The 19,397-nt window shown below is 35.2% G+C and overlaps 1 protein-coding gene across 1 annotated transcript; it reads right to left on the reverse strand.

The window, feature by feature from the left end:
- Positions 1-5,703: 5,703 nt before the first annotated feature.
- Positions 5,704-12,458, reverse strand: LOC131158242 (uncharacterized). Its single transcript, XM_058112973.1, has 3 exons — positions 11,807-12,458; positions 10,137-10,267; positions 5,704-6,829 (listed from the first exon to the last, which is right to left on the reverse strand). Exons 1-3 carry the CDS (start codon positions 11,936-11,938, stop codon positions 6,043-6,045), a joined length of 1,050 nt encoding a protein of 349 aa, XP_057968956.1. The 5' UTR covers positions 11,939-12,458; the 3' UTR covers positions 5,704-6,042.
- Between the last annotated feature and the right edge of the window lie 6,939 nt (positions 12,459-19,397).

A 19,397-nucleotide genomic window follows, 5' to 3' on the forward strand; every position in this document is an offset into this window, starting at 1 on the left:
GCAAGCAACATCATATGTCATTTCCACAAGAGAGCAACAACAAATCAAAGCTTCCACTAGAGTTGGTACATGCAGATCTCTGTGATAAAATGACTACTCCTGCACTAGGAGGATCTTTCTATTTTATGCTGTCAGTCAACGGATATAGTAGAAAGATATGGGTGTACTTTCTTTGTGATAAGGCTGAAGCTTTTGTAAAATTTGAATTCTGGCATAAACTTTTTGAAAATGAGACAAGTTTGTAGTTTAAGAAACTTTGAACAGATCGAGGAGGCGAGTTCACATTAGGGGAGTTCAAAAATTATTGCAATGCATTTGACATCAAGCGCCAATTGTGGACACCAAAAACTCCACAACATAATGACATTGTGGAATGGTGAAATCGCATTGTGATGGAGATGGCCAGAGCAATGATGAAGGCACAAGACCTTCCAAAATCGTTTTGGGAAGAAGCTGTTAATACAATTGTGTATATCCTCAACCGATGCTTCACTAAAGCTTTAGGGAACAAAACACCTCATGAGACTTACTCTCGTAAGAAACCCTCTGTTTCTCATCTTAGAACATTTGGTTGCAGATGTTTTGTTCATGTCCCAGATGATAGTTGAAGGAAGTTAGATGACAAGAGTCGAAAGTGCATCTTCTTAGGATACAGTACAGAATCAAAGGCATATCGTCTATATGATGTAGAGGAAAAAAAGATCATCACAAGCTGAGTGTGGTATTTGATGAAGGACCACACTTAGTGGGAGATAGAGATCAGCCCACTTTATCATCAACCGATAAAGTAACCCCCATGTGCCTCACTCAGAGTAGTAGATTGAGGTGAATGATGAAGAAATTCAAAACCAGCCTGTTGTACCAATAGCACCTATTCAAAACCACACCCCAGGTGGGTACAATAGCTTTTTGACGAAGGCAATCCAGAACCTATGAATCAAAGTTCACAACCTGATGGACCTGGATGATCGAAGAGAATAGAGGAACAACAACGATCAGCAGAACACTAGGTAAATATGGCCTTAATGGCTAATATAATCAGTACAATTAAGGAACCAAGTAGCCTAGATGAAGCATTGGCTGATCTGAAACGGAGAACGACTAATATGAAAGTATCATGAAAAATGATACTTAGGAGATTGCGGATCGTCCCCCTCATAGGAAGGTAATCAGCACGAAGTGGATATGGAAGGTAAAATATAAAGCTGATGGTACTTTAGAGAAGTACAAAGCACGCCTTGTTGTATAAGGATTTTCTTAGGTGGAAGGTTTTGATGTTAGTGAAATCTTTGCACCAATAGCTCGCATGGAAACAATCCGTCTGGTTTTGGCTACTACTGCACACAAAAGCTAGGTGCTATTTCAAATGGAGGTGAAGTCTGCATTCCTCAATGGTCATCTTAAAGATGAGGTTTATGTGATGCAACCACCTAGATTTGAATTACCAAATTCAGACAACAAAGTGTGCAAGTTGAAGAAAGCCTTGTATGGGCTGAAACAAGCCCCCAGAGCTTGGTAACAAAGGATTGATTCTTTCTTCACCAATTATGGATTTTGTAGAAGTACCTCTGATGCAAATTTATATGTAATGAAGGAGAATGTGATGTATGTAATAATTGTACCATATGTAGATGATCTTGTGCTTACAGTTGACCACAAGGAGAAGATCAACAACATCCGTGAAGGCCTATGCTCAGAATTCGAGATGATAGACTGGGGGCTACTCTACTTCTTCTTAGGCATTGAAGTGTAGTACCATCTAGGAGAAATCTTTATTTCTCAGCAACAATATGCTCAAGAGTTTTTGAAGGCATTTGGGATGGCAGAATGCACTCCAGTGGTTACTCCAATGAAAGTAAACATTAAGCTCTTCGTTGAAGACCCCTCTCCACTTGTTGATACAAAGAGGTACAGAAGCCTAATTGAGAGTTTGGTGTACCTGTGCAACACAAGGCACAATATCGGTTTTGCAGTTGGTATTCTGAGTAGATTTGCAAATAAGCCACGAGAGATTCACTGGAAGGCTGGAATGAGGGTCCTCAAGTATATAAAACGGTACTTATTATGGTATTTTTAGTATTTTAGTATATATATGGTATTACTTATTATGGTATATATTTTTTGTTATTATTATTATTATTATTATTATTATTATTATTATTATTATGTATTGTGGTATTTTTAATATTTTAGTTTATATTATATGTTTATATTTAGTATTATGTATTGTGGTATTCTTAATATTTTAATATATATTATTATGTGTAATATTTTAGTTATTATTATTATTATTATTATATGATTAGTATTTTGTATTTATTATTATGTTTATATTATTATTACGTTTATTATCATGTTTATATTATAGTATTATGTATTTTTGTGTGGGTATATCCCTACAATTATAAAAATGGCAATGGGCATTTCAAGCCTCACCTGTATTAGCTTTGAGGGGGGTTTTTCTAACGACATCTCCTCTTTTAGGGGTCTTATTAGACATTCCTAAATCACACCTTGTTTTGATTATATTCTATTAATTGTGTATATTTTTTAATTTATTTGTTTATTTGAAAAGTGAGTAAATTTAAAGGTCATTAAAATTCAATTTAGGGATAATTTTTAGTTAATTAGCTAGCGTTCGTAGAACGGGTATGTAGGGGTTGCAAATACATTCTCCTAGCATAACCGAACTCTCGATCACAATTTCGGTATATGCAGACCGATACTATTTTTAATTGAGTAGTAATCATGTGTTTTAATCGCACCAAGAAAAATAGGTTAGTGGTGACTTCAAATCCAAATTTTTCCAAAAATAAATCACATTTTTATCACCCTCGCCTCCTCGAGGCACCTCCACTCTCACAAGTCGAGACGTCGCGACAATAATTGCATATGTTATCTAAATTAGATTTAACAATATTCAAGAAACTTATTAAGTTGTACACAAAATGGCAATAGAATATTATCTTATTATATTATTGGCTATCGTAAGTCTAGCCTTTAGAGATAAAAAAGTTGTCCTTATCGTGAAATTATTAGGGTTTCTTATTCAACAGTCTTATTTTTCCATTGATAGTTTTTGTATGGAGATATTTTAAGTGAATCAATAAATCATAATAAACCAAAAACTATTTCAAACACTATAGCAAACGACTGTCAACTTGTTTTGGATGACAATAACTTTATTAAATAAAAATTCATAAATATAGCAAATGAACTCAAGAATATCATCAACCTCCTATCTCAAGGTTGTGAGCTTCTTCTATTAAGAAGCAATTTGATTCTCAAGATCCCTATTCCCCAAACTTCTCCTCATAGCTGTCCACTATGATCGAGTGTTTAGACATTATCTTCTCTTACAATTCCCTTTCCTTGGTGACCAACTCCACCTATTATCACTACAGAAATAACTAAAATATTTGAGCAATTTTGGAAATCTGAGAAAGAAGAGAGGGGGGGTGGGGGGAGAGAGTGAAAGACAGCAACCTTGGGCAATATGTGTGGTAAGTGTGTACATGCTAGAAACATTTTCATATTTAGATAAAACATTTATTTCATATTACGTCTAAAATTTAGGGTTATGTGTTTCTTGTAGGTATTTATTTATTTATTTCTAGAGTGCGCTTCTAAATGATAGGAAGCTCAAACGGTGTTCTCATATGGGTAGGTAAATGATCATAGGAGTGAAGTGGGTAGATTACAATACTCAAAAAATGAGAGCAATTTGAATTGGAAGAAGTGGAAGTTAAGAAAATTATACAATAATATAAACAAAATTTTGCATATTAATGCGAACCAATATACATTGCAGGTTATTGCGAGGTATCCTATGAGGGGGTAGAAGACATAGTTATTTTTAGGTCTGTTACCATTAATGATGATTATGGTATCCACATTGCCTTGGATCCATAGAGTTCATGCCTTAATATATACATGGTCAAATTTTAGAATCTCCTCATCCACATGCATATTGTGGACTATCGCAAATTACAAATGCTCTATATTTGAACAAATTTAGGGGGATGTTGTTTCAGCCATACATTGGAATGATAGATTACGATGTGGATGACCAGTACAGGGGAGCTAATGGAACACAAATGATTGAAAAGGAAAGTGTCCTCCTTAATTCCCATGAGTCCTTTAATTTATTTAATTCTAAACAAAAACAAATTAAATAAAAAATCTAATAAATAATAAAATTAATCATAAACTAGCATAAAAATAAAAGTGAAAGTATGACAAAACTAGTATAGAAATTCAATACATCAAGCTTGTTTTCTAAAATGAGCTTGTTTTTCAAGTCTTAAGATTCCTCTTTCTCCTGCTACCAATTCAATTATGTTAAAAGGGGTTTCTTACGGTCATTTTGCGTTTATTTATTAGCGTTAAATAACATATTCCCAACCGGAATGACCACATTGTCAACTTTCTTGAATGCATCTACAAACATTGAAGGCGTCTCTAATGGTTGTTCTCTTTATTTATTAAGTGTTTCTTTGACAAGTTTTCCTTTCCTTTGATCATTATTGATTCCTATATGTTTAACTCTTGGTCTAAAGTAAGTAAGGACGTTGTCAACTTTCTTGAAGGCATCACCAATGCTTGTTGTCTTAATTTTTTTTTTTTTTTTTTAAGAAAAGAGGGTGGCACATCCATTTATTTACTAATATACTCTTATTTTTGGTGAAAGAATATCGTGGTTATAAGATAAAATAAAAGTGAAATTACAAAAAAACCAACACCAGCAACCAACCAAATTAGGACAACATTAATTTATTAAGTGCTTCTTTCGCATAAGCATTGATAGATATAAATTAGTTGACAAAATCTCTTTATTTTTCAAAAAATATTATGGTGCAATAGCAATATGCGAACCATAGACATGCACACCTGCAACCAATAGTGACAACGAATAGTGGAGTGTTGCATGAGACTTCTTCACAATTGATGAGTTTTGGAGCAAAACTAAGCATAAATTTATATAAATGGATTACGTAGACCCAACACTTTCTACACAAACCTCACGACACATGGTCATTTTTTTAATCTTAATAAATATTATGTACAATTTAATGATTTAATTCACAAAGTTTTTTTTCTAGATACTAAAGTATTATAACAATAGATTGCCAAAATAGTTGAAAACATTAATTCTAGATATTAAAGTATGCTACCGGCAAATTTCCAAAAATAGCCGAAAAATATAAAATTTAGTTTTCATTTTTCTCCAGAACATGTGACAACCAACAATAGAAAATTGGTGAAGTAAACAAGCACCCGTCATAATATGCTTTTTTAATGTCAATGTCCAAAAACAAAGTTGGAAAACAAAAAATTAAAATAATGCTAAACAAACTCCTAATTATTTATCGTTGTTTGTGTTTCTTTTATTTTTTGAAAAACTTAAAAGAACTTGTTTTCTAATGCACTATAATATACAATGTTCATCCTTCTCTCACTTTACTTGATCTACTTTTTCTACCGCTATATTTGGTTTGGGTTAGGTTGAGTGGATCGCGCCCTTAATCTGTTATCTGCCTCACATATTCAGTTTATATGGGATTAAATTCAACCAAATACTTTTGAAACCATTTTTCATAAGCAGTGTGAATTGGGTCAGATCAAATTGGCCAGACCTATAAACACTCCCTACAGCCAACCAATTGGGCTGATGCATGCCTGCCGATTATACAATAAATAAGATTATCTAAATATTGGCCTATATCCATTAGAGACCACCACTTTTTTTCCAAAAAAGAAAAATAAAAAAGAGCAAAGAATTTATAAGATAGAAAGAAATCAGTAACACCTTTTTGCACTTTCTTATGGAGCTCTGTTCTGTGTGCGTGGATACAATCTTCATATACTTGAAAAGAATGATGGATCACGTCTTCCTTTATATTTTCTTTTCCAGTTGTTCTTTCCTTGGAATCAAATATATATTACGGCATTTGCTTGTGTAGTGTCAGTTGACAAATCCATGGAAATGAAGGTGAAGAAACGAATTGAATTGTGTGAATAAGCAAAGGGAACCTAATTAAGCTAATCACGAGCAGCTTTATTCCAGCGACCAGGCTTTGGCAACCCATCAAAGATTATGGCTGCACTGGAAAGCGCTTGCAGGTCTGGTTTCAAGTTCCATTTGGACGTTGGCCAAACAGAAGATGAACTATTGGGATCCTGCTCTTGCAGGCTTGACGTGCTTGATGATTTGCGTACCCCATCATGTCCATTGGCCATTGTAGAAGCTCCCATGTCTGCCAAAATCAAACTTCCCGCCTCAATGTCAGCAACCGATGCTGCTCGGCTGGCCAATTTCGGTCTTAAGGCCAAACCCTTTCCAGTTATTGCTGAAAAACCACTACGCACCCCACCATTCTCTACTTTCAACAGTCTTTCTGGTGTGCCTGCCAGAGAATCAGCTTCGGCTTTCTGCCGTCTACGGATGGACTTCTCGTTGGATCTTTCACCCTCTCCATCTCCAGCTTCTGCAATAGGCAAATTCTCAGCCACTGCACCGTTCTCCAGCAATATACCATTAGTTTTGTTCCCATAATTGTGAGGGCGGGGTAGAAGTGGGTAAGAAATGGGCGAAGGTTTGGGTAGCAATCCATCATCAGAGAAATGTGAAGTCTCCAACCTGTAAACTGCCATCTCTGTGCCTTCAGGCACACCGTTCTTTTTCGGGGTTTCAAGACCATAATAATTCTGCAATGTGCTCATGGCCGGAGAAACCTTCCCTTTGGGTGACTTTGACCTCGACGACTGAAATAAATCAACCACATTGGAGCGGCTTGTGCGAGGTGGCAGTTTTCCAGTGCTGCATCCCCTGACAACATTTTCAGCATGATAAGACTACCACAAATTTGGAAGTAGCTACCATTTCGTACCAATATCACTCCAAGATCCAGCAATCACAATTTGAAAAAGAAAAAACATAAAAGAACCAATCAACATAAAAGAAAATTTATTAGACTACTTTGAATCTAAACGTGACACTTCAACTTCTGCTCTTGTACATATGGTAATAATACTAAAAAATCAGAAGAATTCTAATTATTTATTTTAAATGAGGGTCAAAGAAACTCAAATAAAGAGTTTTGAGTAATGATAATTAAGACATGACAGTCATGGAGATTGGCCTAGTAAACATATGAATGGAAACACTGACAAAGGACCTGGTTTGAATGTTTTATCTGTTTATATAAATGAAGAGGCACACGTTTGCTAATGATGTAAAACACTAAACAGTGGTTTTCAACAAAGACCAGCAGAAAACAAAAAGGAGGCTGATTCATTCTGAGCTGACCTGAGCTTTTGGATGTTCAAATTCCGTTTGATCAAAAAGAACTTGGGCTTTATTGTCTTCTTGAGCTCAAGCTTGATTCGAGGCTGACAAATTTGAACTCTTGCTTAATCGTATATATAGGTCCGATAAACCCATAGAGCGGGAATTTTAATTTGTTCGAGCTCAGGCATGTTAAGCCTAAGAAGCCCAAAATCAAGCTTGAGCTTGGTTCAAGCCTACTATAATTTGAGCTTGAGCCATTCACACTTCATTTGCGAACCTAGTCAAATTGTTCAACCATCCAAATCATGGTCAACAAATATATATATATATATATATATATATATGAATAAACAAATGAATAATGTGAGAATAGTCTATTATTTTCTGTAGATTACATCCTCACTGATTTGCAAGAGGTTCAAATGGTTTTTTGGTGGCTAAAAAAATTGTTTCCTTTCTCTTGGGTTTCATAGTTTTTCAACACAAACCAACAGGGATGAGCTTTTGTGTTCTACAATTTTTCTTTTTCCCAATTCTTATTTTAGAAAAACAAAATCAGTTGTAACTCTAAAAGAATTTGAGTTTTAACATCCTACAAAATCAGTTGTAACTCTAAAAGAATCTAAGTTTTAACATCCTCATGAAATTTATATTCTACAGAAATAATAAATAAAGGAATGATTTATTGCTACAATTATGAAAAATTATCTTGTAAAGGCAAATACAGGTCACAAAAATCCATGCACAGAATCCAGCACCTCCCCTCTTTCCCCTCCCAACCCCCCTCCCAAAAAAAATAAAAGAAAAAAGAAAAAGAAAAAGGAAGAGATGGAATACAGGTATGCTCAGGATTCTAACTCTAAAATCCAGAATCCAGACTACTAGGAAACTTCAATCAGTCAAAGTCTGGTATTGGCTTCTAAAAATCAGAAAAGGAAAATATTAAATAAAACGACATTAGTTCTCAACCATTTATGTGAACTTGATGAGCCTATCTCACTTTAAAAATTGGGGTTTTGTTCACTGAAGACGGGACATGGAGCACTAAACTCCTTAGGTGTACATTGTTGGGTACTATACTCAAGTACAACAACAACAAGCACTAAGTCCCACTATGTGGGGGTTGGCTACATGAATCCTTTTCTGCCAATTCATGCAATCAAGAGTATTTTCTTTGATTAACTTAAGAGCTATTAAATGCTTCCTCACTATCTCATTCCAAGCTATTTTAGTTCTACCCCTTTCTTTTCTAGTACCATGTTCAATGACTAGCTCACACTTCCTCACTGATGCACTATTTGATCTACGTTTCAAACACCCAGGCCATCTAAACCGACCCTCCCTTATCTTCTATTGGTGCTATGCCTAACTTATTGTGAATATGTTCATTTCTTGATTTATCCTTTAATGTCATACCACTTATCCACCTTAGCATGCACATTTCAGCCACTCATCCACACAAACACACATTCAAGCATAGATTAAGAAGTTGGTAAAGCAAACAGAAGAATAAAGGGATGATTTTGGATTAATGCACTTCAAGCATATTTAGCGGGTGTGAAAATTGAGTAAAGATCATCGCACAACAATTTCCAACATAAGCACACCGATGAGGGTAAAAATTATGTAAATTCCATTTTAGAACTCAAAATGACTGTTTCTCGATTTTAGACTGATATTTTTAACATGCCTCAGCTTGACTTCGAAAGATTTGGGATTTCTTCCTTACCTTTCCTCTTTTCTTTTTTGAATGGCAAGATTTAAACCTGAATCTCCCTTATTCCATCCCAACCCTTTACAACTGAGCCAAGCCACAAGGGTGGACTTGTGATTTCATTATTGGAGCTCTTGAACAATAGTATATGAAGAGAGAAAAAGTAAAGGAGAAATAGTTAAACTTGAATGCCTTTAATCAAAAGCATTTACGGGAGACAAGAGTTCGTGGGAGGGCATTCCATCATGACTTTTTTGCACTAAATCATTTTTCTACATCTTCTCAAATCTAATACAACCATTTTTTTTTTCCTTGAAACCACATTGTTTGGATGGCTAGAGTTTCATTAAGATTCGGCCCTTTATTTGGACTATGACTTTGAACATTAACACATGCATGATTCGCTTCAGATAAGACCTTATGAGAGTCTTAACCCTCATATGTACGTGATGTGTTGCCATAGTGCAGTGTTAGCTATTTTGTAGATCTTATGAGTCAAAAGGAATACAAGAATCTTCAATAATCACATAGCTTCTCCTGTTTTGTGGTGGAATGGAGAAGTCCTTTCGGCCTGTCTATGGGTCCCTTCTTACAGGTTCTTTAGGGGCTTGCCGCTGCCTGATCTTGTTAGGATTGGCTGGAAGATTTTATGTAATTATTTCCAGTTGTATTTCATTTTCTTCTTGGGAGGACATCTTGATCTTCTCTCACTGTACTTTTTGGTTCGTTGTTAATATAATTCTTCTCTCTTATTTAGAAAAATAAAACTGCACTTAGTTTAGTAAAACAGAAACCTTATATATAAAACATCTTTGTTTTTTAATTTAAAAAAAAAAAAAAATTTAAAACTAAAAATTTGAATGTCCTTTAAGGCTCCCTTAAGGTAATCAACCATAGAAAAAACTGGCCTTGGGTGAACATACTATTTAACCTTCATGAATGTATGACTTAACTTTTTTGGGAACTGTTATAAGTACATAATGTTGGATGTCTTTTTGTGCTATTTACATTGAATTCAACAGTCAAGCCATTATTCAATGAGCTGCACACACAGCTTAGGATAAGATTAAAATAATATATAATTATGAAAATGAACCTCTAAAAATTAAAAGGAAAAGAGCATGGCCATACCCTAAAGAAACAGAGCCATCAGACAAACTGGGGGATGGCAGATGCCTTCCTGGCAATGGTATCTGCAATGACTTCAACGCAAACATTTGAAGATCTGTGGCCAAGCCATTCATCCTTTTAATGTCAGCCACCTGATATGGTACAAAACAATCTTCATTACATGAAAGAAAGGCCAAACAAATTCCATCACCACACAGCAAGGTATGCATCTACTGTCAGATAGCAGCAGGATGGCTCTCTCCTTTTGTCACATAAAAAATAAAATTGCACACTGCTAACTGGTGTAGTTGTTTGCTTTTCAATTTCATCTAATGATCATAACATACCCAAGATTCATTATAGTTGTAAAAACCAGTGGCAGTCTGCATAATGGTAACGGTCGCAGTTGTTTCAGATGTTAACAACATATGCATGATGCATTAGTGAATTCATTTACTGCACCAGAAAACACTATAAAACTTGTAGAGTCATATGATTTAAGTCCAAAATTTTACATTCTGATGTCTTAAATGATTTTTATCAAATTTTTACCAATCTATGCATACACTGAATATGTTGAATGTTATTATTATATTGGTTTTGTTAAAAAAACACCTTGTATTTGTTATTATTCACTATTTCATGGAGTATGGATGTAATCTATGTTAAGAAGCCATTAAAATGAAATCATTAAAATAGGGAAGTATAAACAACTGAAAGCATGACCATTGAATAATTTATAGCATAATGAGTAAACCTACAATCAAGGGATAAGTATATCCGAGCGAAGACTAGGGCTGACCTGACTTCAAATTTAAGTTTTTGTCTGATTTTTCTACCAATGGAAGGAAGTAGATTTATTTTTTACAAAATTGAAAAATATGGCTTCAATATTTCGACATACAGACAGCTTTTTAACCCTTAATCAATTAATCTTAATTTAGAATTCCATTCTTAGATCTTGACTATTTGATAGAAAATAAGATGGATATAACCTAGAAATTCTGCTATAAAATTTTAATAGGTTGAAATTAAAAAGAACTACTCAAAAAATAGTGTGGAAAAACTGTTTCTTAAAGTAATTTGCAGCCAGTTTGAGGGTATAATGGGTTGCAGGGGAGCATAACCACTTGTAAGAGAGTATAATGGCCATTATAGAGCTTTTGCTAACCTTAGGACAATGTGAATATGAATTGAGGCACTTGTAAGATATAATCTTGTTTTGGTTTCACAAGGCATTCATACTATTTACACAATGGCATTACATAATGGTAATGACCGAACCACATAATAAGCTGGCCATCATTTCCAGCACACAGACATATTCTTTTATGCTTATCTTCAATTAAAAAGCTAGGATAAAGGTAAAACTCTCCTAATTCTGTGTTGACTCACTTAGACACAGCATTTTCAGAAAAACTACAGTTTACAAGGCTAACATGGCACAATTCAATCCATCCATCTAACTGTACATTTTATCGATTGTTCATACAAACCTATAAGCTTTACATTTCCAAGAATTAGGCAAAAACTAACAAATAATTTAGCAAATACAACAGAAATAACTAATCAATCCAAAATGAAAAATTGGAGGCAACCCAAATTCAAAAATTAAAAGAAAAAAAAATGCACAATAGAACAAAACAATCAAGTGTTCTACATTCTTTTGAGAAGGTTAAGGAGATTATTACCTCAACACCGTACTTGATGGCCACACCAGCTAGAGTGTCCATGTTGGAGACTGGATGTTCAATGTAATTAGCACCTCCAGAAGCAGAAGCAGAAGCAGCAGTAGCTGGACCTGTACTGGTAGCCGGAGACATTTGCTCGATTCCCAGGCACAACCACGATCTAACCTTTCATCCCAATAAAATCCCTCACTCTCTTTTCCTAGTTTCCCCCACGGATCGACCAAATCACAGCTTTGGTGCACAGTAACATACAGAACTTCAGAAAATTAACGGGCAATACAGGAGAAGGTAGATCAAAGAGCAACGTGGTAGTTTTGGGGGGGGAATGCATCGAAATACCACTTTAATCGTCCATTTTCTTCTTCAATAAAATAAGAGGAAATGGGTTTCTGCTCCACCAAGCTACCATTCACGCCTATCTATACACACTGAACATGAGAGAGAGAGAGAGAGAGAGAGAGAGTAGAGGCCTAGAGGGGGGGCGTGGTGGAGGAGTGTATAATTGGCAAATTGGGTTTGCTTTTGTGCTACCCTTTTGCGTTTGGAGTTGGAGCTCTAGCCGAGGAGGCGTTTCGTTCCATCACCATCACCGATTCGCAGACGCGGTTTGAAGCGTGGCCTTCGCTGTAGCGCCGTAGCGGTGGAGGTGTACCGACAGTTTGGTCAAATAAGGAGACTTCACAGTAGCGGGCCCACTTCACCATCTATTTGTACCACACTGTTTTTATTATATTTCCATTTGTTCTAGTTCATTTCCATGACATGGTTCGCTTTACTCTGTGGACTCTGTACCATGGTGGCCATGGTGGCGCCCTCACCGTGCCTTGTCAATGCCATGCTGATTCAATTAAGAAAAAAACACTCATGACACACTAGTTGAAATGCACTTTTTTCTTTTAGATAAATTTTTTTATTGCTACTATCATCAAGTAGAGAAATTTCTAGTTATTTTTATGACAACTTGGACATTTTGTTTTTTTATTTTTTTATTTTTTTTTGGATTACGCATTGAGTATCTACGTGTCCGTTTTATAATTCACGTGACTAATCCTGCGCCCCTTGAAGTTGACCCCACAACTCCAAAGTGAGAGTAAATTCAGGTTTGAACACCTGAACTCGTGAGAGGCACTCTCGTAGCCCGCACTACCACCTGAACCATACTCTGGGGGTGGACGTTTTGTTTTATAATACTTTCACTATTTACTACTCAATTTAACCCCTCCTGTGATGACCTAAAAATATATACATGATTAAAGCACAATAATAATAAAATAATAAAAATGGTAATTGAGTTAATATCAATACAGAAGTGTTTTTTTATAGGATCCTTGATTCCATGTTTGATACCTAAGAAAGACCTTATCTAAGCAAGTACTCAGAGACCATTGCGGCCTAATCGCTCCCTGGAGGTCGGCCTGGTCAAAATGGAATTTCAATGGATAAACAAGATAGACACTGTTTGTACACGTAAATAAGTATATATATATATATATATATATATATATATATATATATATAAAATAGTGTTTTGACAGACATAATTTGTAGAAATGCATAATAAGATGATAATAATATATGTATCATATGTGGGGCCCACAAGATTATGTGGGGTCCACATGAGTCCCGAAACCACAAGACATTGTTTATATACGTAAATAAGTACATAAAATAATATTTTGACTGATATAATTTGTACAAATATATGATAAAATAATAATAATATAGGTATCCTATGCGGGGTCCACAAGACTGTGTGGAGCTCACATGAGTCCCGAAGCCGTATGGAGGTTTACACGAGTCTCAAAGCTATGTAGGATGCATAAAATCATATAGGAGTTATTCGAGTTATGTAGGATCCATTTGGGTCTCGAAGTTGTGTGGGGCCCACAAGACCATGTGGGGCCCACATAAGTTTTCAAAATTTAAATTTAATTCTTGTTAAAAAATAAATAATAAAATAAATAAATACTAAAAATAATTTAATAGTAATAACAATGATAATAATAATGATTAAGAAAAATAATAAAATAATTAATTAACTAATTGATTAATTAATTAGGTAAGTAGTTAATTAAAAATTTATTTAATGGGAATGGTGGCAAGCACTCCCACATGGCCTCCATCCCCATCCCATACTCAACCCATACCTTGCCCATTCTTTAATTTAAAAAAAAATTATAATTTCACCCATCTCCTCACACATTTATAAATTCCATTTCTTCCCCAAAATTTTCCTATAAATAGGGAGCTCTCAACCTTCATCTTTCACAACAATTTTCCAAGGAAGAGAAAAATTAGTGAGTGAAAGAAATTATGGTGGAGAGAGAATTTTTAAGTAAGTTCTCAATCACCCACTCTTTCCGATCTCATTTCTTAGAGATAGTTACAGTGTTCATAAGGAAGAAAGTAAGTAAATTTTGATTATGTTAGTTTCTTTTTTATTTTTAATTTCATACCCGAGTTTATTTTGTACGTAAATTTTAATTATGTTACTTAGTTTCACAAAATTTTCATGAGTTTATTTTTACGCATATTTAATTATACCAGTTCTATCTTTAATATACTTGTATCTATTTTTGGGTTAAGAAATGTTCCAATCCCCTCGGGTAAATTTTCAGCATTTCTTTCTATTTAAAAATAAAATTATATATATTTTTAACACAAAAATTGTGTGGCATGAGTTTATTTTTATGTTGCATTTTTTATAAAAATATAAGTAAAGATGAGATTTTCACGATATTATTTTAAATTGCATAAATTATAATAAGATAATTTTAAAACCTCTTATGGCAACGAAAGTTCAAAGTTACAGATGCTCGGTACCGCAGCTTAAAGTTTATACAGATCAGAGTGCACCCACACTGTTTACAGAGTGGTTATTTATGTTAGTGGATTTCTCCTGAGTGCACACCTGGTTCCGGACCAAGACTTAATAAGGAAAATCTCACTTAAAGTTTACGTACGTTGATTTAGTTTGGTTGGCCAGCCAGCTAAGTCCAGTTTTCGGACCGCACAACCCAGTCATAGGGGTAAACATGACTTACGCAAATGGGCCTAAGGGTGGTTTTTATAATATATGTTTATACATATTTAATTACGTGTACAAAATTACTGATGATTTGAAGGAAAAGTGTAAGTTTACGTGAAAAGGATCATTTTGGTGCTTAAATGACGATCTAAGGAAAACGTATAAGGAAAAGTATATGTATGTTTATCATTAAATATTTTTACAGTTTTAAAGTTAAAAGTTTAATTTAACAGTTATAATATATAATTATAAAATTTTACTGTTGTAATTGATGACAAAAGTTTTATACAGAAATTTTTAAATTTATATTTATTCTAAAAGAAATTTTGAAGTTATAGTATTAAATATTATTTTACGAAATTTTTTAAAAAACTCATTTTGGCCACACACTAATAATAATCTTATTTACTTACTGAGCGTCGTCTCACTCCAATCATATTTTTATTTCAGATAACTCTGAAGAGCATGTTGGAAATCAGGCTTAGCAAACATACGGGTGGGGATAGAAAAATAAAGATTTATTTAGAAATATTAGTATGATTTCAGATATTTATGTTTGTGTAATTTTTCTTCTTTTGAAATAAACGATTGTAATATGGATAATTAGCGCTCTGGTTTAATAAAAATTGAGTTTATTTGCTTCCGCTATAAATTAGTAGTAAAAAGTTAATATCCCAGACCCCTCGCGGTCAGGGTGTTACACCCCCCCCCCCCCCCCAAAAACTAGATAAATAATTTAATCATTTGTTGAATATTCAGAAGTAGGGTTATGTATACAATTGGAGTTTCTATTATTCATTATTTTTCTTTTTATTAAATAAGTAAAATGTTTTGAGCCGTAATAATTGTTCATGGTTCTCAAATGCCTCCTTTCATAATTTTGTTATGTTCCCGTGGAAACTTCTACTATCCCTAATACTCTCTTTCCTTCCATTATTTTTTTCATTAATTGCTGAATGATATGCATGTTCTCCATAAGTTTTGGAGTCGGTGATATTAATTACATTAAACCATGTTTAGTTCAATTAATAATTAAGTGAAATTAAAAGTTCATCCTCACATTATTAAGTAAAAATGGTTTTAGTATAAATGCATAAAATTACTACTTTTCCTTAAATTGTTAGATTGATCAATGCCAAACACGCATGTACACAATAAGTAAAATAAGTGTTAATTATAACATTATTACAGGAGGTTAATATCGACAATGCATACTAGAACTAACCATAGAGACACATGGAGGGGTTTTTGCCAATCCTATTTTAGGATGTTATAGAGAGTTTTGACTTGGTGAGTTTGAGTTTAGGTTTGCAAAGTGGGTTTGTAGCTATTAGCCTTTTCTTAAATTGCTTAAGGGTATTCGTGTCATTCATGATATGTGCTTCTTTTCTTTCTTCTAATTCCAATCACATGCCATTGTCGGATTCCCACAAATAATATATCTTTTTCATTAATAGAAATATGACATGTCAATTTAGTACTGGAAGATGATACCTATAATCAAACTGATTCCCGAAATGTCTTTCTAGATATTCCTTAATGTCCCCTTTATAAATACCACTTGATTATTCTTCATTGTTTTTTACTCTTGAACCATCAAGATCTCTCTCTCTCTCTCTCTCTCTCTCTCTCTCTCTCTCTCTCTCTCTCTCTCTCTCCACTTTAGATTCCCTCTAGTTCAAGAAATCCTTATAGTCATTAGAATACTTTCACCTCCTACAATCCACACTTAAGCTTCTCAAGATTGCTCGACTTTCCTTTCTAGGCTCCTTTTAGAACATCCATTACTTGTGCACAACAAAATTCTCTTCCCTTCGCAAGAACCACCTCCACATTTTGGTGACTCCGCTAGGGAGAGCTTGATTGTGCAAAGTTATGAGCAAGAGGTAGGTGCTCAATCAGGGGCTTCTAATATCTAACTCACTTTGGACAATAAGAATGGGGTGATGATTATCTTGTTAAGTGTGAAGAATCCTCTAACTTTTCCCCATGCATGACTTAAACAATAAAAATGTTTCAAACCTCTCAAGAAAAAGTGTTTGGTTTTCTTTAGGAGAACAGTAGAATGCTTAATTAAGTAATTGCTACTATCAGTCAAATGACTCCTACATCCACTTCAGGATCACAACCTTAAGAGATTGCCTTGAAATCTCTTGCTAATTTACTTCCAAGTGGGAACAATGACTTTACTGATCCTCCTAGTTTTAGGGGACATGATAAAGGCATGCCATCGGCTCTAAGAGAACCTTTTACCTAAAACCCTATAATGGTTTCATAGACACCGCCTATCAAGGGAACAATCCCTATTATACCTCCTACAACTACTACACCCCTTCCAAAAGTTCAACATGGAAATATGTCACTCAAAACCTCACTCTTTTTCCTTTAACACCCACCATGTCCAATTTTGTCCCTTACATAACTAAGGAGGATCTAAACAAGATTTTGGAGAAGAATTAGGAGAAGTGTCTTGTCATAGGAATGAACTTTAGTCTCCTTTATACAAATTGAATTATCTTAAAGACTTATCCTAAGGACTACACTTGTCCTAAATTTAAAATGTTGTTGTTCATCCAACTTGAACACGCACAACGGAAGCACACAATCAATCAAAAAACAAGCAACAACCACTAATGCAAATACTCAACGATAAAATATACTCAAAAAACAATCAAACAATAATAAGAATAGCAAAAATACAACTAGAACGCACAAGATTTACATGGTTTGGCAATAGCCTACGTCCATGGGAGTAGCAACCTCGGTTTCACGATGATCAATGTCAAAGCTACAATCTTTGAAGCTTAATCCCATCTAGGGTTACATAATGATGTTTATAGAATAATTTAATTCGTATAGAAGTGTTCTAGTATAACTAAACTACATCTGTATCGATCCCCTGGAGAAAAATCCTCTAAATAAGCCCAATTTAGACCAAACCGTAATATGCGCCGATGGAAATCGTTAACAGTTTGACCAAACCGTCGATGATTTTGTGTTGAGCAAAGGTCCTCCTATGTACTACCTGAAACCTATTCTCATACAATTATCTCTCGCTTCACGTAGTTCTCTCGGGTACATGTGATCCGCTCTGAATATGAGCCACATCCCCAACAATCTCCACCTTGGCGAATATTTACCACCTTGAAAATCTGAAAGCATAACCAGTGCTCCACACAAGCCTGTAGATCAGGACTTGCCTCCCCTCTAACACTTGGAGATGTAAACCAAGTCCAAGCCACGCTTGAACTTGACCATGGTAATAGAAACTTCACCTAGCTAAACACCCAACTCTTTGAACGATCCTTCAAACTGCAATACTACCTTGACATCCTCTACCTTTGTCAAGAACTCTGAACCGGTTGTAACTAGTGCACCCTGAGATTGTACCTCGGACTTCCAACAATTAGGCCTTCCCATAACATACCCCGTTGCAAGCCTCTTATCATCCATCCCTCTATGTAGTCTCCATCTGCGAACCTTATAACTAACGGAACCCTTTGTTGCCCACCGAAGTACCCAACTACACTAGCGTAGGAAACCTTTGACATGACCCGAACATCACCATCTGTCCTCGAGTACTAAGTGGTAGACTATTTACATAAATTTGCCAACGGTGTACTGGTGACAAGTTTAACACTAACCATGTTAAACCTCACCAACACCTGATCCCCAAAATCACCCTAAGATAACTACAATCTCCATGTAGTTTTGTCCATACAACTGTCCTAAGATAACACCAATCTCTCTACAGCTATCATTACAAAGTGACCCAGAGATAATATCAATCTCCCTATAACTTTACTCTTGCGAATATCTAGCCCAAGAAAACTTTTGGCAGCACTCAAAACCTTCATGTCACCTTCCTTTCTCAGTGGAGTCTCCGATTTATTTACCTCAGTCGGAACCTTTCCAGCAATCAAGATGTCACTCTCATAAAACAATAGAATACTTGCCCACTTGCAACCTATCTACCTCTTTTTCCCTAGAAGCACCACCAAGCCCCTCATCTAATTCTTATACAGTACCTCCATCTCCTCCACCATGGCACCTGTCCTCCTACCCTTCTCCTGATCATGCACTGCCTCCTAAAAGGTAGTAGAATCCTCCCTAGTAGTAATGGTTGCATAAGAGATCATATCACACCTGGGCGGTGGCCTAATAGTACCTCTAAGCCCATTGTGATCATGTTGGTCTTCCAAGTTTGAACTCCTTGCATTTCTACCTTGAGTCTGAAACTCCACCTGCATCATAATCTCCTTTTTGCTCTAGTTTATCCTATGATACTACAAGTCTCCTGAGTTAGAACTCCTTGCACTCCTGCCCTAACTCCACCTCTACAACATGGTCATTGCTGCTACTGCAGCTTTCTGGCACATGTTTCTCTTCATCTACCTGAGTACATTGTCTCATGGCTTTAATACCTAAAACCATGTCTCCACTAATCGCCACCCTGTTTGGCATTGAATCACCCAACTTGAACTCATCTTTCTTTTATACCAAAAAGATTCACTATCCAGATATAACACCGAGCCTAAATCCTACCTCACTAGAAATGTGCAT

This window comes from Malania oleifera, chromosome 6 (assembly GCF_029873635.1).
Source record: "Malania oleifera isolate guangnan ecotype guangnan chromosome 6, ASM2987363v1, whole genome shotgun sequence".
Lineage (NCBI taxonomy): Eukaryota > Viridiplantae > Streptophyta > Magnoliopsida > Santalales > Ximeniaceae > Malania > Malania oleifera.

Excerpts from the sequence above, each read along its gene's own strand:
- LOC131158242 (XM_058112973.1), bottom strand. The coding sequence starts at position 11,938 with ATGTCTCCGGCTACCAGTACAGGTCCAGCTACTGCTGCTTCTGCTTCT. Across the intron at positions 10,268-11,806 it reads CCATCAAGTACGGTGTTGAG|GTGGCTGACATTAAAAGGAT; the intron begins GTAATAATCTCC and ends GTACCATATCAG. Across the intron at positions 6,830-10,136 it reads GATGGCTCTGTTTCTTTAGG|GGGATGCAGCACTGGAAAAC; the intron begins GTATGGCCATGC and ends AAATGTTGTCAG.